This window comes from Onychostoma macrolepis, chromosome 21, assembly GCF_012432095.1.
Source record: "Onychostoma macrolepis isolate SWU-2019 chromosome 21, ASM1243209v1, whole genome shotgun sequence".
Taxonomy (NCBI): Eukaryota; Metazoa; Chordata; class Actinopteri; order Cypriniformes; family Cyprinidae; genus Onychostoma; species Onychostoma macrolepis.
Window position 1 is genome coordinate 23,430,784 of NC_081175.1, and position 23,631 is coordinate 23,454,414.

The 23,631-nt window shown below is 38.2% G+C and overlaps 1 protein-coding gene across 1 annotated transcript; it reads left to right on the forward strand.

The window, feature by feature from the left end:
* Positions 1–12,833: 12,833 nt before the first annotated feature.
* LOC131529007 (C-C chemokine receptor type 8-like) lies at positions 12,834–14,061 on the forward strand. The gene has a single exon (XM_058758514.1). The coding sequence runs from the start codon at positions 13,009–13,011 to the stop codon at positions 13,849–13,851; it is 843 nt and encodes a 280-aa protein (XP_058614497.1). The 5' UTR covers positions 12,834–13,008; the 3' UTR covers positions 13,852–14,061.
* Positions 14,062–23,631: the final 9,570 nt, after the last annotated feature.

Here is a 23,631-nt window from a genome sequence, read left to right on the forward strand (position 1 = left end):
AGATGAATAAATCTACAGTGAACTTCACCACATCTGAAATATTTGCAAACTCCTTTTGGTTAGAGGACAGATCGCACGTTTTTCTGTATATCATCAATTTGATGGTTGGTCTTCCTTCACACTCCTATGTTATATGGCTCATCATCAAAGGAAAAGGAAATGGAGTTGCATCAGAGTTCTTGAACCTAAAGCTAACTGTTTGTGAGATTGGCACTTGTCTGAGCAGTTTGCTCTACATCCTTGATAGCTGTATTTGGTTTCCACAACTTGCAATATTAATATGGTTTTTATTGGGTTTAAGCATCGCCGGTCATTCTCTGTCTCAGTGTCTGATCTGTGTTGAGCGTTACCTGGCAGTGGTTCATCCTTTAACCTTTGTGAAGTACAAACCTCTCAGATACAGAGTGATCTGCTGCACTGTGTTCTGGATAATCACTTTTGGCTCTTTTGCTTGTGTTGCATGTTTACCATAGTTTCATACAACGTTGCATATATGTGGTTTTACTCGACTGAGTTTGTACTCTTTTTCTACATTCAGTTGTTTTGTCTTGTGGTCATTCTCAGAGCTCTGAAACGGTCAGGACCAGGACAGAGAGAAACAAGGAAAACCACATTTAAATACAAGCATTTTATCTCATTCTACACATTCTACTACTGTGACCATGATTATTATTTATTTCCATTTTATTATCTCAGGATTCTCTTTCACTCTTTCACAACAGTTTATGGTGAACATTTTTTATTTTGGTTTGTTTTATTCTAGACTGTTTTGTTCAGCCTGTTCTTTATCTGCAGCGGACTGGTAAACTCTCCTGTTTTGCTCTCCATTAAACATTTAATTTTTCAGCCTTGCCAAGTTAAATTATTGAACCATTTTAATACATTAGGCAAAAAAAAAAAAAAAAAGGAAGTTATAGTTTTTAGCTTTCAAATTAATTTTCTTGTTCTTCCATGACATCAAAACATGGTAATGAGATTCACAATTAACTCTATTTGCTTTATGTTAGAAACTGACGTGCATAGACGGGGAGTCATGTCAGGTACAGGCAGGACAGGTGTGGCAGTGGCGCTTTTATTTCATGGAGTGATTTTAAATGTACTAAAGCCCGCTGATATTAATATTAACATATCAGTAAAACCGGTGGAAAAAGTATTCCATTCGGAGAGGATTGATATTGACCGAACAAACATTAAACAAACAACCCAAGTTACAACAAACTTCGGCTATGGGAAACACGTGCTGGCAGTAACGTTCATGTATCCACAATACCATCCAAAAAAGAAACACAAGCCTTCAACCAAGATACAACAAAGCAATGCTTTGCTAATAACAATTTGCTTACTATTATCTGGAGATATTCATCCGTGTCCTGGCCCACGAGGGGAAGCAAATACTGCCGACATAAAACGCAACACTGCTGTTTCACAGGTACGCACTCTCTTTTGTAACAAATCATCGATTGAACAGATTCAACAAACTAACCTTGTTCGCCGTCTATGCTCTGTGGGCGCCGCTGGATGCGGGTTGCCTGTTCAAGTTCCTGCGGCCTTTCTCGTGGGAACGCCGGTTGATTTGCCGGGGGCACACTTGGGGGGAGCCGCCTTCGCACCAGCGGACCGGCGGCGAGATCAGCGATGTGTCGCGGCTCTGGCCGCGGAGGGGATTCCAGCGGACACTGTGCCCAGCGGTTGCGTTGCTGGATCAACAGTGGAACTATCAACAAATCCATCCATACCAACAGTGGAACTATCAACAAATTCAGCTAAGTCGTCATTCGATCAGACGGCGTGCACTGTAAACCATAAGGCTATAAGACCTGCAATAACTAATCAAAAAATATGCAGACATTCAAAAATTCTAAATGTTGCAATTACTAAAAACAGGAAACTGAATATATTCCAGACTGTCAATCACTCAAGAATAATTTGGGATCCCAAACTAAAGCCTAGGGGTATTTTAGGAGGGCATTTAAATATAAGAAGTTTTAAATCTAAAAGTGATCAAATCCATCAGCTTTTATTAGACTCTAACCTGGATTTCTTGTGCCTAACGGAGACTTGGCTTAATGAAAATTCACCATCGTCAGCTTTACATGTTCCTGGTTATAAGGTGCATAGAAAAGATAGAGTGGGCTCAAAAGGAGGTGGGGTCTTAATTTTTGTGAAAGATCGCTTTCAGTGCCATGAGGTACAGTGGTCATGTAATGAATTGGAGTGTATTGGACTTAATATAACTTTATCTCCATCTATGTCCTTCACACTTATTATACTATATCGCCCTCCATCTTCTAAGAACATCTTTTATGAACATTTAGAAAATATGTTAAAAGAATGTAATTTTAATAAGGAAGTGATTATTATGGGAGACTTCAACATCAATTGGGAGGACAAATCGTCAAGGAAAACATTAAAACAGATCACTGACGATTGTGATCTTACACAGTTGATAATTGGGCCTACCAGGGTAACAAATTCCTCAAGAACACAAATAGACCTAATATTTAGTAATAGGCCAAAGCGAATTGTTAAATCCTTTAATATGCTGACAGGACTATCAGACCATAATATGACCTTGATAGCCAGGAAGCTAACTAACAAGCGTTTCACTCCATTTGTCCAAGACCAAGAATCTTTTAATATCCCCAAAACATGCAGGGTCAGTTTATAAGTGCCGTCCAGAGTATCAACTGGGATAGTATACTTTTAGGAAGATCTTTGGAAGAAGACAGTCAAAGATTTACACAACAACTGCAGAGATCAATTGATGCATTTACATGCAGACAACAGCATAGAAAAAAAAAGAACACCATTCCTTGGATAACCACAAATATCTTAAATTTAATGAAAAAACGGGATATGGCTTTAAAATCTGCCGTTAAATCTAAAGCAAGCAGTGATAGACATATTTTCACTATGTTACGGAATAGAGTAGTCAAAGAGATAAGGATAGCCAAAGCAAATTTCTTTTTGACCATAATTGAGAAAGCAGGAGGTAATACTAAAACTATTTGGAGCCAGTTAAGAAAATTAATGGGACATAATGTTAACAATGCCAAATCAATTGAACTTGTTGTTGGTGGAAAATTAAGAGACAAGCCAGCTGAAGTAGCTGATGTTCTCAATAATCATTTCATTGATTCAGTAGAGAATATCATCAAGTGTTTTTCTTCTGAATATAAGAACACCCCTTGTCAAGTCGAACAGACAGAGCCAGCATTCAACATAGAATATATCACTGAGGCAGATGTTGTGAGAGTGATTAGATCTCTGAGGCCATCTCGAGCGAAAGATGTCATTGGAATGAACACAGTTATGTTGAAAGAGCTCTCAGAATCATTAGTTTACCCACTTACGAAAATTGTTAACCTTTCAATTGCACAGGGATTGTTCCCAAATGTGTGGAAGTTGGCTGCAGTCTTTCCTGTATTTAAAGGAGGTGATCGCTTGTCCATCTGCAATTATAGACCTATTAGTATTCTGCCGGTGGTTTCCAAGGTGGCTGAAAAACTTGTCTTAGAACAAATGACAAATCATTTAAATACTAGTTCCTATTCTTTACATCCATATCAATTTGGCTTTCGTATTAATCATTCAACAGAAACCGCCAATTGCTATTTCGTTGACAAAGTCAAGTCGCTGTTGGATCGAGGAGGGGTTGTTGGTGCTGTTTTTTTAGATTTAAAAAAAGCATTTGACACCATTAATCATGGAGTTCTTCTATCTAAGTTACATACTTTTAACTTTGACACAGGCACTATTAAATGGGTAGAATCTTATTTAACACATCGGACTCAGTTTGTTAGAGTTAGGAATCATCGATCAGGTGTTAGTTCCTTATCTGCAGGTGTCCCACAGGGCTCTATTTTGGGTCCACTTCTATTTTCTTTGTATGTAAATGACTTGCCAAATGTTTGTCCAAATGCCAACACCCAAATGTATATAGATGACACTGTAATCTTTGTACATGCTAACAGTGCAGCTCAAGCTGCTGATCTGCTATCAAACTTGATGCAAAAGATTACAGAATGGTTAAATAATAACTGCCTTCAACTGAATGTATCTAAAACTGTATGTATGTTTTTTAGTAAATCTAAAAGCCGCTGTGCAGAACCGGATGTAGTCGTAGCAGGGGAGAGACTACAAGTTGTCTCAGATTTTAAATACCTTGGAGTATATATAGATAACAAGCTAACTTTTAAATTACACATTAAGAAGGTTTGTAATCGTATTAAATACAACCTGGAAAATTTTAGATACGTCCGTAGCTGCATGTCAAAAAGGGCCGCTTTGATGTTCATGCACACAATGATTTTATCTCACATCACCTATTGTCTGACAACCTGGTCACAAGCTAGCAACACTTCTCTCAAACCATTACTCTCCTATATAAAAACCCTTAAAGTACTTGATAGGAAATCCATATATTATCATCATTGTCATGTTTTAAACAAATATAATCTATTAAATTTCGAAAATTTGATTATGTATGCAGATCTCTGTCTTGTGTACAAAATTTTACATGGACTGGCTCCTCCGGTATTGCGCCAGTTTGTAAACACAGCACCAAATGCCTACAGATCTACAAGGAGTGCAGCAAGAGGTGACTGCGTTGTTCCGTTGAGGAAGAGTGCACTTGGTCAAACGGCTTTTTCAGTCAGGGCTGCCCGTGAATGGAACCTCATTCCAATTCACATTAGGAATTTTAAAACTTACGCCTCATTTAAATTAAACTTAAGGAAGTGGGTAATAGGTTGTCAGGGCTGTCAACATTACATTTGACATGAATTCTGGCTGCTACCCTGTCTTTGTGTTTAGTTGGGTGAAACCTCTGTTGTTGTATTTTATTGTTATTAACCTGTATGTATTATTTTTTTATTTTGTATTTTTTAGGTGTGACATAATAAGATCTGTCCAGGGACAGCAGATGTAAAATAGCCCTTTGGCTAATTTTGGCGCACTGTACATTTATTTATGTATTATTAGTGTGTATTGTCCCTGTTAAATAAACCTGAAATAAATAAATAAATAAATAAAATGTAATTTTTTCCCCCTCGATAAAACAACTGTACTTTTCCTTTTTCCATTTAACGGAAGTGATTGTTTCTTTGAACTTGAAATCATGTTTACTATATGTATCCTTTAATACTACTAATACAATTTGCATAGTTAAAAGTTAGTTAAATGTGTTGCAACTGTGCAGGCCAGGTTTACATTTATGAAGATTGCTTGAGATTACTGTTTTTGTCAGTTGATAAATGTTATTTGAATGTTGCTTGGTGACAATTTCAATCCTAATTCAAAACAAGTCAGTCATGTTTGATGAAATTACACAACATAACATATGAAAATATGGGTATAGAACAAAATATTGCATTCTTCACCAACGGAAATGACTATTCAGTAGTAATAAAGTCACTTTGTGCACCCTGATTGTATTCAGTGCATTATCTCACATTTTATGGTTGTCAAAATGTTCATTTACAGAATGAATGTGAAAAAAAAAAATGTTGTAAACATTCAACATATAATTTTCTAAATAGAACTACTTTGATAAGGATGTGTCTTTTTCAAAATAAATTTTAACTTGTAATTTTTGCTATCTGGCACTTTATGTGACGTGTCAGATGAAATCATGAATATATGTTCTGTGACAGCTGTGAAGTCAGTCTACACAGCACAGAGACTCAACACACTCTTCAGGTGACATTAATTTTGTTGTTTTCAGTTGAAAAATAGTCAACATTTTTTTGCTGCAATTTAAGGTTTTTTTTTTTTAGGGAACTCACACTGGATCGTCACAAAGTGATAGATTTTAAAAGTGATGTGTGAGCCATTTATGGGAAATAAAAACTATTAGATTGCTCGTGCAAGCATAGGATACGAAAGAAAAACAGTATTTTATTTGATATAATTATTTCATGTTTAAGTTATTTAGTTTCTCTTATTTGGTTCATTCGGATTTAGTGAACTGCAGAAAGACTCACAGTGGGGTATTAAAGGGGTCCTATTATGCTTTTTCACTTTTTTGAATTTTAGTCAGTGTGTAGTGTGTGTGTTTGGGCATAAAACAATCTACAACGTTACAAATCTCAAAGTCCACTCCAAAGGGAGATATTTCGTTTAAAAAAAAAAAAATCCCTTTTCAAGAACTACAACGAACAGCTCGTTTGGACTACAAAGTTGTTTTCCTGTATTTGTGATATCACAAAGTGGTCCATTAGAATATCATTAAAATAAATCCCACCTATGGAAATTCAAATGGTTGGCGGGTGGGGAGAATGCTTAGTTGAGCACTGCACGTTTCAAAATCGAAACCCGGTACGGGTGTTTTTATATCACTGTATTTCTGAAGGAAACCGACTCTCTTCAGAAAATTTTGGATGTCATTTTCATGTACAGGTGCATCTCAATAAATTAGAATGTCGTGGAAAAGTTCATTTATTTCAGTAATTCAACTCAAATTGTGAAACTCGTGTATTAAATAAATTCAATGCACACAGACTTAAGTAGTTTAAGTCTTTGGTTCTTTTAATTGTGATGATTTTGGCTCACATTTAACAAAAATCTCAACAAATTAGAATACTTCATAAGACCAATAAAAAAAATAAAAAAAAAACATTTTTAGTGAATTGTTGGCCTTCTGGAAAGACAGGCTCTGGTCAGTTTTATAGTTTTAGAATATTTTAAATCCTAATGTTAGTGTCACGAATCCTGTCCCTGCACTTCCGTTTATTCACCACCAGAGGTCACTCACTCACCACATTGACTCTCACACCATACTTCACACTGGACTGCATTTCCCATCATTCATTGCGTTGATTGCACACACGGCTGATTGCACTAATCACACGCAGACCTGATCCTATGCACACAGTGATTACATGCCTTATATAAACCCTGGACTTTCTTTCCCTCACTGCCGAGTATTGTATGCGCTTATCGCTCCCCTAGCATTAGCTACTCTACAGAGCCTCAGTCAGTCAGTCAGTCAGTCAGTCAGTCAGTCAGTCAGTCAGTCAGTCAGTCAGTCAGTCAGTCAGTCAGTCAGTCAGTCAGTCAGTCAGTCAGTCAGTCAGTCAGTCAGTCAGTCAGTCAGTCAGTCAGTCAGTCAGTCAGTCAGTCAGTCAGTCAGTCAGTCAGTCAGTCAGTCAGTCAGTCAGTCAGTCAGTCAGTCAGTCAGTCAGTCAGTCAGTCATGCCTGTTTTCCTGTGTTCGTGTTCCCTGGATTAACCCTTGCCCTGCTGTTTGGATACGGTTTGCCCCAGCCCGGACCATTGCTTTGTTTACTGATTACCTCTTCTGTCTTAGCCCTCTGGATATTGTTAGCCCACGATCGAACACGCCTGTTTTGGATACTTCTCTTGCCTTGCCCTCTATATACCTGTTTGCCATTGTTTGACCCTGCCTGTTATTTCCTCGTCTCTGTCTTTTAAATAAAGCTTGCACATGGATCCGCACGTCTCACGTCTCGTCAGCCCCGTTACAGTTAGGTTGAATGTTAATATTTTCTGTGTCACAACCATGATATGTCAACACCATCTTCCAATTTCTGAGGAAATTATTTGAAATATTTAGATCATTTTGTTCTCCCGAAGCAGGTCCCATTAGCATCTAGCATCAACAGAAAAAACCCCAAACAAAAACAAAATGGCTTCTATATGAACTCCATTTGTTTTGTGAAAGAAATTTTGTGAGACAAATTTGTCAACACCGTCAGATGTTACCACCATAAGATTCTGTGTTCCAATGATATATCAAAATACTTAAATGTGACTCTTGAATAAAATCTTTATAAACGATAACATACTCACTGATTGATTCAATGTATTTGATAGTTAAAATGACTATCACTCATTCATCATTCATCAGCCCAATTACTCAACTCCATTGGGATGATGAATGGTCTGGAAATCTGTCGCTTAAGACCTGTTTGGTCTTTCTACACACTCCTATGTTATATCATCACAGGCAGTGGTGTAATGTAACGAAGTAATAATCAGGGTTGCTGCAGGATTTTTAAGCTCAAATTTAAGACTTTTTAAGACCTTTTTAAGACCTGCACAAATAAAATTAATACCATATGAGTAGGGTAGGGCAATGTCTATGGTAAAAAGCATGACTTACAGTTCAGATAGAAGTTTTCACAAAAACAAAAAGTTTTATAAAATTATACACTTCACATTTCAGCCTTTAAACCATTTTTTTTTAAAGAAAGTCAAAAGTATGAATTATTATATTAATTTAAACAATTATCTATAAATTATTATATTAATTAAATCACATACAAACACGTTTTACTGTTTAGATATTTATAATGAATTATCTCCTTATCGATCCACCAGTTCACATTTACAGCTCTGCGTGTTTGCAGGGTAAAAACATGGGTCGATTTTTGCATTGGTCTGAACAAAAACAACCAAATGCACCTGCAGTACTGGAGGCTGCAGTTCTAGGACTGCATAGGACCCTATTTTTTGGGACACCACCATCTATTCCAACAGAGGAGACCTGATTCAAACATCAAACAAACAGATGCAAACAAACAGCACATCAGACGTGAAGCACAGTCTCACACAGACACAAGTCTTCTTTCCAAGAAAACTTAATTTTAAACCAGAATATATTGAATATATTGAAATAAATTAGGTTAAATATTTCAAGAGGGTTACCAATGGGTATGTTTAGGGTTAGGAGTTGGTTAGTACAATAATTAAGTGTATACAATGAAATAACTACATAATTCCTTAAAAATAATAATATACAGAATTGAATAGCAAGTGCTATAAAATAGTATGAGCCACTAATATTTAGTCATTTAGCAGACGCTTTTATCCAAAGCGACTTATAAATGAGGACAATGGAAGCAATCAAAATCAACAAAAGAGCAACGATATGCAAGTGCTATAACAAGTCTCATTTAGCCTAATGCAGTAAACGTAGCAAGAGATTGTTTTTTTTTATTATATAATAAATAAAAAGAAAACATACAGTAGAAAAAGAATAGAGCAAGCTAGTGTTAGAGGCCTTTTTTGCTTTTGTTAATTGTATAATAAATAAAAAGAAAACCGATATAATACAAAAAGATTAGAAAAGCTAGTGTTTTTTTTTTTTTTAGAAAACAAGCAGTAAATGAATAGAGTGCAAGTCTAAAAGGGACAAGTTTTTTGTTTTTTTTTAAAGAATAGAATTAGAATAGAGAGAGGTGTTGCGTTCTACATTCTTTTTGGCTCATTAAAAAATAATCTTGCTGCCGTGTTCTGTATTAATTGTAAAGGTTTGATAGAACTTGCTGGAAGACCTGACATAATACATACATACAAAAACCAAACAAACAAACACACAAAAAAACAAAAACAAACAAACTATAGTGTCCTAGAAATCCAGTTCTGAAACTGCAGCCTCCAGTATTGCAGGAATACCCTACTCACAACAACAGCTTTATTGAACATGCACATTCATTCTTTGCCAGCAGGAGGCGCTTTCGAACTGTTTGCCCGGTAACGGCAGAACACAAAGCAGCGCAGCACCGGACTTTGAAACTTGCAGTGCTCATATTTATTTACATCCTTTTAAGTTTAATCATCACATTAAGCTGTATTGCGATTCTGGTCTGTACCCAAATTTAAGACCTCTTGAAATCTATCTACCACCTACTGGCGGTTTTAATTTCACATTTCGACTATTTTCTTTCATGTTTTAAATTATTTCAAATATCAGTATTCATACATCCATGTCCCCTTTGAGCTACATCGAACTGTGTAAATACATCTAAAATGCTATTTCAAATGCAGATTCCAGAAATGCATTCTTATGTTGGAATGAAAGACACTAAGTACCTACCAGATGAAGTGCTTCTTATTCTTACCTAAAAATACAAAATGGAAGAAAGAGTTAAAACTGAACTGTATGAATATTTTTTATGTATATTTGCTTCTTTTCCATTTTGCGTTTACTTGTACTTTTACTTTCAATACTCAAGTACATTTAAGACTTAAGTACAATAAATATCACATACTTTAAGACTTTTACTCAAGTAATATTCTGAACGGTGACTTCTACCAAAATCATTTTCTGGTAAGATGTCTGTACTTTTACTTAAGTATGGCTTTCAGGTACTTCATACACCACTGTTCACAGGAGCAGGAAGTGGTGTTGCATCAGAGTTCTTCATCCTCAGTGTCAATTCTTTGTTCTATATAATTGATAATTGTATTTGGTGTGTAAATCTCACATTAATTAATAGAGTTTTCGATAGATATAAACATCACTGTCTGGCCTGGATAACCACTCTTGGATCCTGTTTGGTATGCATCTATATTACAGTCTTGTTTGATATTTATATAAGGTTGTTCTCACTGCAATTCCTCCTCTTCCTCTCCATCCAGTTGTTTTGTCTTGCAAATGTGCTCAGTACAAGAATGAGTAAGTAAGTTTTTTTATTTTTTTTTTTCTTCACGGTTCTTACATTGCTTAAAAATGTCAGCATACAGTGTGTCATTTAGTGTTCGAGAGATCCCCCATTGTTGATGTTTTATTTAATTGCTATTTGTTTTTTCAATAAACAGCTCCACCCCCCTTTAGAGAAGACAATATTTCTTTGAAATTGATATACCATCGCTTATTTACTGTGTATATCTTGCACTTAATACACTAAAGAAATTTGCATAGCAGGTGTTAAATGTGTTGCACCTGTGCAGACCAGTTTTAGATTTATGAAGTTTTTCTGAGATGTTTTTAATCAAACTAAAACTATATGACAGCAATTATTTTTGTCAGCCTAGTATTGAAGTTGAGTGTCAGTTGATAAATGGTATTCAAATGTTGCTTGGTGAACACTTTCAATCTGACATCAAAATAAACCAGTCATGTCAGATGAAATTACAAAACAACATAAAAGATGAAAACATGTTTATAGAGCATAATATTTTATACTTCTCCAAAGAGATCTCCCTGTTTTTATACTGTGCATTATCTCACATTATGTTTGTTGAAATGGTCATTTACTGCATAGTAAATAAAGTGTTGTAAGTGTTCATCACATCGTCAACATGAAAATTCTCTTTTGTTTTTGTTCCAATGTTTTCTCAAATGTGTTTTTCTAGTTAATTTTTCACTTTTAATATTTGCATATCTGATGTTTTATGTGACGTGTGTCAGATGAAATTGTGCATTTATATTCTTGTGACAGCTGTGAGTTCAGTCCACAAAACACAGTACAGAGATTTATATACATCCAGAGAGACTGGACGCTCACTCTTCAGGTGAGTGAACATTTGATTAATTTTGTTGTTTTCACTTCATTAACACGCTGTAATTTTGCTGACATTATTATGTACTGTATGAGATTCATGAGCATGAAATACGGTTTAGTTACTGAAGGGGTGGTTGACTGTTTTTTAAATTTTTTTCTAGACTTGATTGTGTTTATGGGGTGCAGTCTAACTTGTGTTAATGCTTCATTAAAAAAAATAAAAGTGTAAACTATTTTTCACATAATTTAGCTTTATTCTACGCTTTTTCCCTTCTTCGATGAACGCTCTGATGATTTCCTGCTTTTATGAAGCCTCACCCTCAGAAATACGCAGTGGTCTCAGATTGGTAAGCTGGCCCAATGTGTTGATTCGCTAAACCGCCTAGTGCAGTCCAGAAACATTATGCCCCTCACCTCACACCTGAACATGCTAATCAATGTCTTCAGGATCATTAGAAAATCACAGACAAGTGAGTTTGATCAGGGTTGGAGCTAAACTCTGCAGTGGATTGGACCTCCAGGGTAAGATTTGAGGAACCCTGCTCTAAGAGGACGTTTCAGAATGGTGTTTCTTTATTTGTTGTTGTCTCATACTTTTAGATACGCTTTTATTTGAAAATGCTACTGCTTATGTTAGCTTCTAATATATTGTTTCATCCTGATTGAAGCCTTAATACAGCAGAATACATGATTATGTTGTAGCATTTTTGTAATAGAAAGAAGTGTTTGCCAGCAAGTATTGCTCACTACCACAGCAACCGCATGCACGTCCATGTTTAACGCTTCTCGTGGCTATGTATAAAATATCTATCTGTCTGTACACATAAAGTGTATAATTGAAACACAGTTCACTGATGGAGCTGACGAGTAATGATCTGAACAAGAGCAGGAAGAACCGCTGCTTTAGAAAGTAGATTTTGAAACTTGTGTATCCATTAGAATCTTTAGAAGACAGAATCACGAATTCATATATGAATAGATTTTTTTTTTTTTTTTTTGTGCACGCCTAGTTTGGATGGCATGGCAGCAACTCTTCCTCTTCTCTAAAGCAGCGCAACATGGCCTCGCCCCCTTTGATGCATGTTCCCGGGGGTGGGGTTTATGTACATTTCAGGGTTTGTGATGTCACCAACCCGGTGTCTTGACATTTTATCCTACCCGTCAGATTGTCCTACCAGGGCTTACTGCACACGTGCACATCAATTGCCGTTTTTGTAGACATTAAACTTCCATAATTTTAAAATATAATATCTCAGTTTGCATTGAACTTTCAGCATCGTTACTTTGCAGATATTGTGTATGCTCAAACAGCAACATTACACACTAACTAAAGTCTAAAAATTGAAATCAAAATCAACCACCCCTTTAAATAAAAGAGGGTTGAAACCTATTTGTTTTAAGTGATAGATTTTAAAATTAATGTGCAATGTATTTAAGGAAAATATAATAGAAAGAATTTGATTATCCAGGTAAACATGTATGAAAGTTGGAAAAATATAATTAGTTCATGTTCTGAAGTTATTTATTGGATTGTGTTTCTCTTATGATATTTGGTGTTTGCAGAATGACTCTCAGTGCTGTATTAAAGTGACCTGCAATAAAATTGTAAAACATACAATTCTGGAAAATTTCTATTTGGAATTTTGTGGAATTACATATTGCATGAAATGACCTGAATCATAATTTTTTCCCCCCTTAGGGTTAGTGGGCAGAGAAAGAATCTGTCTTCAGCATCAATTTCCTGTTTGGTTGAGAGGATGAACAACTCTACAGTGAACTTCACCACATCTGAAGCATCTACAAATTCCACAACTCATTCCTTTGGGCTAATGGAGAGTCTGGAAATGTGTGCATTCTGCATATGTTTCCTGTTTGGTCTTCCTATACACTCCAAAATTACATGGCTCATCATTACAGGAACAGGAAATGGAGTTGCATCAGAGTTCTTCAACCTAAATCTGTCAATTTGTGAGATTGGTAACAGCCTCAATGCGATGTTTGGCATACTGGCACGTTTCTTTTCAAGTTTCATCGCAGTAACATATTTTTTACAAGGACTAGGGATCACTGGTCGTCCTCTGTTTCATTGTCTGATCTGTGTTGAGCGTTACCTGGCAGTGGTTCATCCTGTAACCTTTCTGAAGTACAAACCTCTCAGATATAGAGTGATCTGCTGCACTGCGGCCTGGATAATTATTCTTGGATCCTGTGTGTTCTGCACCTTTATTTTAATCTCATTTAGCATGGTGCCATATGTATGGTTCATGTCAATACAGTTCCTTCTCTTCTTCTTCACTCAGTTGTTTTGTCTTGTGGCCGTTCTCAGAGCTCTGAAACAATCAGGACCAGGAGAGAGAAAGAGAGAGGAGGAAAACCACATGAAGAGAAGAGCATTTTATCTTATTCTGATAACAACAGTGATCATGATCATCCAATATGCCCCATTTACTGTCACGGGATTCTTTGCCATTCTGACTCAAAATAATTTTCTTGACTTTTGGTGTCCTGCTTTTCTTTGTTATGTACTGGCTGGTTTTGTGCAACCCATTCTTTATTTACAGCGGACTCGAAAACTCTTCTGCCTCTGTTCATCATCATAAAACAGGAAATTGTTGTATTTTACATATACTTCTGAATTATTGGATCAGTTGATTATTTTTGAGCTGATTTTAATATCTACAAAAGTACAAGATATTAAAATAAACTTTTAAATGCAATTTATTCCAAGTACAAAATTGTACACTGCTTCTTTAAGAGCTTCCCGGTAAAAGTAGCTTGAATAACCAATTAGAACAAGACAAGCAGAAAGATAGAAGACCAGTCAGAAAAAAAAAAACATATTTGTGGAGAATTTTACGAAGAAAATTATGTTTTAAGATTGAACATTTGGAGATGAAATTGTTAATTTGATTTAGTAACTTTAATGGATATTGTATTTGATTTTACGAATGCACTCAAGATATGAATATGATAAAGATATGGGGCTACTCAAATAAAAGTATGGAGTGATGGTACGATACTGCAGCTCATCTCTTGTATTTTTCAGAAATTATGCTTATTTAAATGTGACGTTGGACTGTGTTTTACTGAGTCTGTGTGATGGCAGTCCTGTGGCCTGCAAGAAGCGAGCTGAACAAACATAGAATAAGTTTAGAGTTGACAAAACCAAACAAACCCAACCTGGTTTAGGTCAGCTTAAAAGTTTTCTCTTAACTCAGGGTTGATCAAGTGTTTGGGACAATAACACGGAATAAAGAGAGTACGGTTTAATTCACTTCTCGCGAGAGTCGGCTCAATTCACATTTCTGCTGAAGATGAATGGATGCTGTTATTAATATACTGAAATTAAATGCATTTACAAGGCATAAATAAACACTGCTGCAGCAGCAAAAGTTTAAGAAGGCAGCAGAAGGAAATATATGAATCACTTGAATTTAATAATTTACATAGTTTCACAAAGAGCTTGAAAAGAGAAACATACAAGTATTATAAGTATTAAAAGTGTAAGTATCATTTTAAAAGTTTTATATAATAATGATTGTTAAAAATATGAAAAATTAAAATTAAAAGTGTAATTTCCAGTTGATATTGTTTATATGAATATATTATATTAATTATAAATAATTCTAGTTAATATAAATATAATAAGTAGCCACAAAAGTTGGGCAATTTTGTCTCTAAAATTATTTGACTGTAAACTGTTTTAATGTGAAGTGAGAGATATGGGGGAGTGGCTTCATTGCCTCAGATGTCACTTTGCTCACAGCTGATTGGTCCTGTTTGGGTTTGGAATCTCTAACCCAGAATAAAACCATGTAGCGTAAATTCTTGAGCACAAACTCAGTGTGATCTTGCCTGGGTAAAACCTGAAACTGGCTTTGTTCAATAAGCATCAGATGAGAAAGAGAAGGAAAACCAAATAATAAGAAGCATTTAAGTGGTTATTACATTCTAAAAACTACTATTGCTGTTGTATTCATATTTGTCCCCTATAAAATCTCAGCATTCATTTTATCTCTGTGGTTTATTGCTTCAATTAGTTATTTTCTGGATGGATTTATACAGCCTGTTCTTTTTCTGCATCAAACTGCAAAAAAAATCATCTGTTCCTCATAATACTTGCTAATGTCCTGTCACTCAGAGATAACGGGGCAAAAAAACCCTGAACAAGCTAAATGTTATGTTTGGTGAATTCAGGAACAAAGGCGAGGGGATCCAAATGCAGATGAGCTTATTTGAAGTTTAAAAAAGTTTTTAAATTAACTGTGAAAATGAACAAAGCGTGTCAATTGTGGCATTACATTTACAGTAGATTTGCTCATGTTGCATCAAATTCCTTTTTACGTATGGTTTGCAAGGTTGAGTGTTATAAGCAATCACGTTTCTGTTGAGCTTATTAATTCAATGTCCATTCAACGTGGCAGTTCTCCAAACACAAAAACCTTTTTATTAATCAACATTAACAATTATGAAATACGTGCAAATAATAAGCATAACACAGACAGTGCAATCAAATATAAACGCCATGTCAAATGCAGCTTCTGTTCTACCTTTGCAGTGTAAATATGTACTTTGTTGATATTGAAAAGTGTTTGAATGGTGACAGTCTCTAGTATTGGGATTTATTGAAGTAATTGGTTAAAAGTAAGTATTAGAATTAAAGTATTTTGAGAAAATTATACAAATGTTGCCTAACAAAAGTAAACGATGCCCCTGGAAATCAATTCCTGAGGGCAAAAATTGCCCCTTAACAGTACCATTTCTGACCCTGCTTTTACTAATGCTTACTTTATTGTTATTATTCAACTGAATTTACATTTCCCTCTAAATCAGAGTTTATGTTGGTTTAGTGGTCATTAATTCCTTCAGCGAGTTCCACCTGACTGTGTTCCATGTGTGTTTGTGTTTGGTTATTACACTTGTTTGTGGTTTATTTGCTTTGAATATTTGCTTCCTGCTTCGCCCAGTTTCACCATGTTCCAGATTGAGGGTTGGGCACTGATCACCCTGTTAAGGTTTATTTTGCAATCGGCTCATCAGAGTTACAAATGACCTGCTCTTATCATCCGATCGTTGTTGTATCTCTCTGTTAGTGCTACTGGATCTTAGCACTGCATTTGACACTATCGACCACAACATTCTTTTGAATAGACAAATAAATTATGTTGGTATTAGTGGAATTGCATTGGCATGGTTCAAATCATACTTACAGTATATGACTGTCATTAATTAGTAGCAGTGAATGGAGAGGTATCATATTGATCACAAGTGCAGTATGGAGTACCACAAGGCTCAGTACTAGGACTGTTGCTTTTCATACTTTACATGTTACCAGCTGGAAACATGGTGCTAGATATAGACAAAACATAACGATTTGCAAAACTAATGGAATGCATAATTGATATAAAAACCTGAATGACTAGTAATTTTCTAGTCTAACTAGAAAAAAAAAAGAATATATATGAGTTATTTGACCAAAAACCTCCACATATAATAACCTAGAAGTCAAGTCAAGTCACCTTTATTTATATAGCGCTTTTACAATACAGATTGTGTCAAAGCACTTAACAGTATCAAATTGGAGGATAGAGTGTCAGTAATGTATAATGATAAGATTAAACACTCAATTTTCATTTAAAGGCATTTCATTATTGAATTCAGAGATGTCATTGTCTAGCTCAGTTTAGTTTAAATAGTATCTGTGCAATCAAATCGGCGATAATCGCTAGAAATTAAGTGTCCCCAACTGAGCAAGCCAGAGGCGACAGCGGCAAGGAACCAAAACTCCTCTGTGACAGAATGGAGAAAAACCTTGGGAGAAACCAGGCTCAGTCGGGGCCAGTTCTCCTCTGACCAGACGAAACCCGCAGTTCAAAAGTTTATATTTCTATTTTAATTTTGTTGCAATTTCTAACAATAGTAGTATTATGTAGTTAGATATTTTATTATATTTTAGTTATTTTGTTATTTTTGGGTGATATATCTGGGGATATATCTCTGGGGGTCATCCGGCGTCCTGGTCTCCGCCGACGATCAGGGCCGCAGACATCACCTCCGGCGCCGACCCACCATCTGATCGGACACGGACCGAGAAACAGACTAGGAAAGAAACAGACAAACATTAGCGCAGATGCCATTCAACTTACGATGTAACGAGTACATCGTGTGTTATGGGGAGTGTTCCCGGTTCCGGTTCATCTAATTAATGCAGCCTAACAATCCTTTAACGGATTTGAATAATAGAAGCGTATTAATGTGTTATGTGTAAGCCAGGCTAAAGAGATGGGTCTTTAATCTAGATTTAAACTGACAGAGTGTGTCTGCCTCCCGAACAGTGTTAGGTAGACTGTTCCAGAGTTTGGGTGCTAAATAGGAAAAGGATCTGCCGCCCGCAGTCGATTTTGATATTCTAGGTATTATCAAACGGCCAGAGTTTTGAGAACGCAGCGGACGTGGAGGACTATAATGCGATAAGAGCTCGCTCAAGTACTGAGGATCTAAACCATTCAGGGCTTTATAAGTAATTAACAAGATTTTAAAATCTATCCGATGCTTGATAGGGAGCCAGTGCAGTGTTGACAGAACCGGGCTAATATGGTCATATTTCCTGGTTCTAGTAAGGACTCTAGCTGCTGCATTTTGGACTAACTGTAGTTTGTTGATCAAGCGTGCAGAACAACCACCCAATAAAGCATTACAATAGTCTAACCTTGAGGTCATAAACGCATGAATTAACATTTCTGCATTTGACGTTGAGAGCATTGGTCGCAATTTAGATATGCTTTTGAGATGAAAAATGCAGTTTTACAGATGCTAGAAACATGGCTTTCAAATGACAGATTGCTATCGAACAGCACACCTAGGTTCCTGACTGATGAAGAAGAATTGACAGAGCAGCCGTCAAGTGTTAGATAATGTTCTAGGTTACATGTGGGGTTTTTGGTCCGATAATTAACACCTCTGTTTTTCAGAATTTAGCAGTAAAAATTACTCGTCATCCAGTTTTTATATCGACTATGCATTCCGTTAGTTTCTCAATTTGGTGTGTTTCACCAGGCCGAAGAAATATAGAGCTGAGTATCATCAGCATAACAGTGAAAGCTAACACCATGTCTCCTGATAATATCTCCCAAGGGTAACATATAGAGCGTGAAAAGTAACGGCCCTAGTACTGAGCCTTGAGGTACTCCATACTGCACTTGTGATCGATATGATACCTCTTCATTCACTGCTACGAACTGATGGCGGTCAGATAAGTACGATTTGAACCATGCTAAGGCACTTCCACTAATGCCAACAAAGTTTTGTAGTCTATTCAAAAGAATGTTGTGGTCGATAGTGTCGAACGCAGCGCTAAGATCCAGTAGAACTAATAAAGAGATACAACCACAATCAGATGATAGAAGCAGGTCATTTGTAACTCTAATGAGAGCAGTCTCAGTACTATGATACGATCTAAATCCTGACTGGAATTCCTCACAGATATCATTTTTCTCTAGGAAGGAATATAATTGTGAGGATACTACCTTTTCTAGTATCTTTGACAGAAAAGGGAGATTTGAGATGGGTCTGTAATTAACTAGATCTTTGGGGTCAAGTTGTGGTTTTTTAATGAGAGGCTTAATAACAGCCAATTTGAAGGTTTTGGGGACATATCCTAATGACAATGATGAATTAATAATAGCCAAAAGAGGATCTATGACTTCTGGAAGCAGCTCTTTTAGTAGTTTAGATGGAATCGGGTCTAACATACATGATGTTGGTTTAGATGAAACTTGGTTTAGAAGTTTATACAATTCTTCCTCTCCTACAGTAGAGAATGAGTGGAATTGTTCCTCAGGGGGTCTATAGTGCGCTATCTGATGCGATACTGTAGCTGACGGCTGCAGGGATACAATTTTATCTCTGATAGAATCGATCTTGGAAGTGAAGTAGTTCATAAAGTCATTACTGCTATGCTCTTGGGAAATGCCAACACCTGTTGATGCTTGATTTTTCGTTAATTTTGTTACTGTATTGAATAAATATCGGGGGTTATGTTTGTTTTCTTCTAGAAGAGATGAAAAGTAATCAGATCTAGCAGTTTTAATGCTTTTCTGTAGGATAGGGTACTTTCCGCCAAGCTAAACGAAATACCTCTAATTTAGTTTTCCTCCAGCTGCGCTCCATTTTCCGGGCTGCTCTCTTTAGGGCGTGAGTGTGCTCATTATACCACGGTGTTGGACTCTTATCCTTAATCTTCCTTAAGCGTAAAGGAGCAACCGCATCTAAAGTGCTAGAAAAGAGAGAGTCCCTAGTTCCTGTTACATCATCAAGTTGTTCTGAGCTATTGGATATGCTGAGGAACTGAGATAAGTCAGGAAGATTATTTATAAAGCAGTCTTTTGTGGTAGAGGTAATGGTTCTACCATATTTGTAACAAGAAGTTGGCTTTACAGCTTTAGCTATATGGAATATACAGGAGACTAGATAATGATCTGAGATATCATCGCTCTGCTGCAAAATTTCAACGCCACTGACATCAATTCCATGTGACAGTATTAAATCTAGAGTATGATTTCGACAATGAGTAGGTCCTGACACGTGTTGTTTAACACCAATTGAGTTTAGAATGTCTATAAATGCTGATCCCAACGAATCTCTGTCATTATCAACATGGATATTAAAATCACCAACGATTAGGACTTTATCTGCAGTCAGCACTAACTCCGATAGAAGATCAGAAAATTCTTTAATAAAGTCTGTATGGTGCCCTGGTGGCCTGTATACAGTAGCCAGTACAAACATCACAGGATTTATCATTAACACTTGTTTCTTTGGATAACGTTATATGAAGCACCATTACTTGAACGAATTATACTTGAAACCCAACCTCTGAGAGATACTGAAAATATTTCTATAAATTGTAGCAACACCTCCCCTTTACCTTTTGGACGCGGTTCATGTTTGTAACAGTAATCTTGGGGTGTAGACTCGTTTAAAGTAATGTAATCATCTTGTTTTAGCCAGGTTTCTGTCAGACAAAGCACATCTAGTTTATGGTCAGTGAACATATCATTTACAAAAAGTGCTTTTGAAGAAAGGGATCTAATATTCAATAAGCCAAGCTTTATCATGTGTTTATCTGTATTATATCGTTTTTTTATTTGTTGAACATCAATTAAATTGTTACTATTACTTTGGTTTGGATGTTTTCTGTATTTTCTAGTTCGGGGAACAGACACAGTCTCTATAGAAGATGTCAGGCGCTCTGGCTCCGGGTAAACAATGGACTATTGTGGCTGGTGTCTCTATTTTCACGTTCCGTACAATAGAATCGCCAATAACTAGAGCACTTTCATCAGGTTTCTCAGTGGGTGCATCACCGAGTGGGGAGAACCTGTTTGATGTTCTGATCGGAACGGAAGAGTGGTGTTTTGACCCGCGACTATGCCGCCTCACTGTCACCCAGTTGCCCTGCTGCACGGGCTCAACCGAAACCGAACAATGTACAGGACTCCTTGAGCACTGTCTAATAGAGATGCCCCGATTGCAGTTTTCTTTGCCGATTCTGATTTCTGTTTTTTTTTTTGTAAGTGTGAGCTGCCAATTTTTGCAGATTTCAGTTTTCTTTCTAAGAATTGTAATTTATGGCATATACAAATAAAAATCTACTTTTTTCAATGCAAATAAATTATTTACATAATAAAATAGATTATTAAACATTACAATTCCCCCAATCTGGACTAAGTTACAGATGTCATCTCACTTAAACAAGTCTCAAAATAAAGTGCTCTGTGTGTCACGAATCTGCTCTGCACTCCCGGTCACTCACCACATGGACTTTCACACCACACATCACATGGACTGCATTTCCCATCAGCCATCTCACCAATCACACGCACACAGCTGTCACCAATCATTCATGGCACTAATCACATGCACACCTGATCACACAGCATCACTGATCACACACACTATTTCAACCCTGGACATTCTCTCCCTCGTTGCCGAGTATTGCATGCATTATCGCTGCCCTACACAGCTCCGTTAGTTTTCCTAGTCTTGCCTTGCCTAGCCCTGCCTTTGTTCGGATTGTTTTCCCTTGCCTGGACTATCGCTAACGTATTGGATTACCTCTCCTGTCTCGCCCCTTGGATACTGTTTGCCGATTGTCGACCCACGCTTGCCCTAAGTTTTACTCTTTGTCTTGTCCCTGCCATACCTGTTTGCCATTGTTTGACCCTGCCTGTTATGACCACGTCTCTGCCTAATAAAAGCCTGCACATGGATCCGCACGCCTCTCGTCTCGTCAGCCTTGTAACAGAATACTCGGCCACACAAGGATCCAGCGGCTTTTCAGATGGACACTGGCCAGGTATGGATACTGCAAGACTGTTATTGACACTCAAGCAGGGCTTGCGATCGCTCGAGGAATATGTACAAGAGTACTTAGATATAGCCTATTTTGCTGATCTACCGGACTGTGTACTGATAGACTTTTTTTGTGAGGGCATTAACCAGCCGCTCAAATCAGTATTAACCCTTGAAGGTCCCCGTTCGTCTTTAATGGAGTTTATGGATTATGCTCTATTGACTGTGGGTTCATTGTTCACTGTGGGTGTCGCGGAGGAACGTGACACCGCACTTAATTGTATGATCACAACCGCGCAGGAGCACGCTCACAAAATGGCGGCCACAACAACACCCCGTCATGTTCTTGCTGCCAGTAATGAGCCAGGTCAAGTCACCGTTGATTTTCATGAATCCAGTCAAGCTACCGCTGATCGTCATGAATCAAGCCAAGTCAGAGCTGATCTTCACAAGCTAAGTCAAGTCACCGTTGATCATCACGAACCAAGCCAAGTCAAAGCTGATCTTCACAAGCTAAGTCAAGTCAAAGCTGATTTCCAAGAACCAAGTCAAGTCACGGTTGATGTCAGAGAGTCAAGCCAAGTCACAGTGGGTCGTCATCAACCAAAGCACGTCACAGCTGTCCGTCCAGGGTCACAGCACGTCACAGCTGTCCGTCCAGGGTCACAGCACGTCACAGCTGTCCGTCCAGGGTCACAGCACGTCACAGCTGTCCGTCCAGGGTCACCGCACGTCACAGCTGTCCGTCCAGGGTCACCGCACGTCACAGCTGTCCGTCCAGGGTCACCGCACGTCACAGCTGTCCGTCCAGGGTCACCGCACGTCACAGCTGTCCGTCCAGGGTCACCGCACGTCACAGCTGTCCGTCCAGGGTCACCGCCGCGTCACAGCTGTCCGTCCAGGGTCACCGCACGTCACAGCTGTCCGTCCAGGGTCACCGCCGTCACAGCTGTCCGTCCAGGGTCACCGCACGTCACAGCTGTCCGTCCAGGGTCACCGCACGTCACAGCTGTCCGTCCAGGGTCACAGCACGTCACAGCTGTCCGTCCAGGGTCACAGCACGTCACAGCTGTCCGTCCAGGGTCTCAGCACGTCTCAGCTGATCTCCTAAAGTCAAGTCACAGCAGCACGACACAACTGCTCGTCCAGAGTCACAGCAGCACGACACAACTGCTCGTCCAGAGTCACAGCGTCACGTCTCCGCTGACCTTCCAGAGTCACAGCGTCACGTCTCCGCTGACCTTCCAGAGTCGGGTCATGTCCGGACTGACACACTCAGATCATCAAGGTCAGTCTTTCATTATCCCAGTCTGATATCCAGTGTGAGGGATTCACCGCTGGTGTCTGCACGCATAGCTGGTATCCCCAAACTCACTCACTCTAACCCTCCTGTTCCTGAACTGATTCCCCTGTCTGAAACACTTCCCCTGATGGGGATCGCATTTTGGTGTGTTTGGGCTGCATACACCACCACAGAACTCCCAGAGGTGGCGGCATCCACTATGATGTCTCTAGAGGTGGCGGCTGACGCTGCAGAACCTCCAGAGGTAGTGGCGCTCACTGCTGTGTTTCCGGAAGTGATGGTGCCCGCTGCAGTTTCTCCAGAGGTGGCGGTACATGCTGCAGAACCTCCCGACGCGGCGGTGCTCACTTCGGCCCCTTGTATGGTGGTGGCGCCCAGTAATGTACTCTCAACCTGTTATGTGGCGGTCGAAGAGACCGTTACTAAATTCTCCCTGTGTCCTGAGGTTACTGCTGTAGAACCTCCAGAGGTGGCGGCAGCTGCTGCAGAACCTCCAGAGGTGTCAGCAGTAGCTGTCAATAAACTCTCGTTCTGTCCTGTCACGGCTATGGAGGCCGCCAACAAACTCTCGTTCTGTCCTGTCACGGCTAGAGAGGCCGTCAATGAACTCTCGTTCTGTTCTGTCACTGCTATAAGAACGAACTATGAACTTCCTGTGTTCCCTACCCCAGTCCTTGTGTCTGTGCGTGTTCTGTCTTCTCCCTGTGTCTCCTTCCTCCCTAGG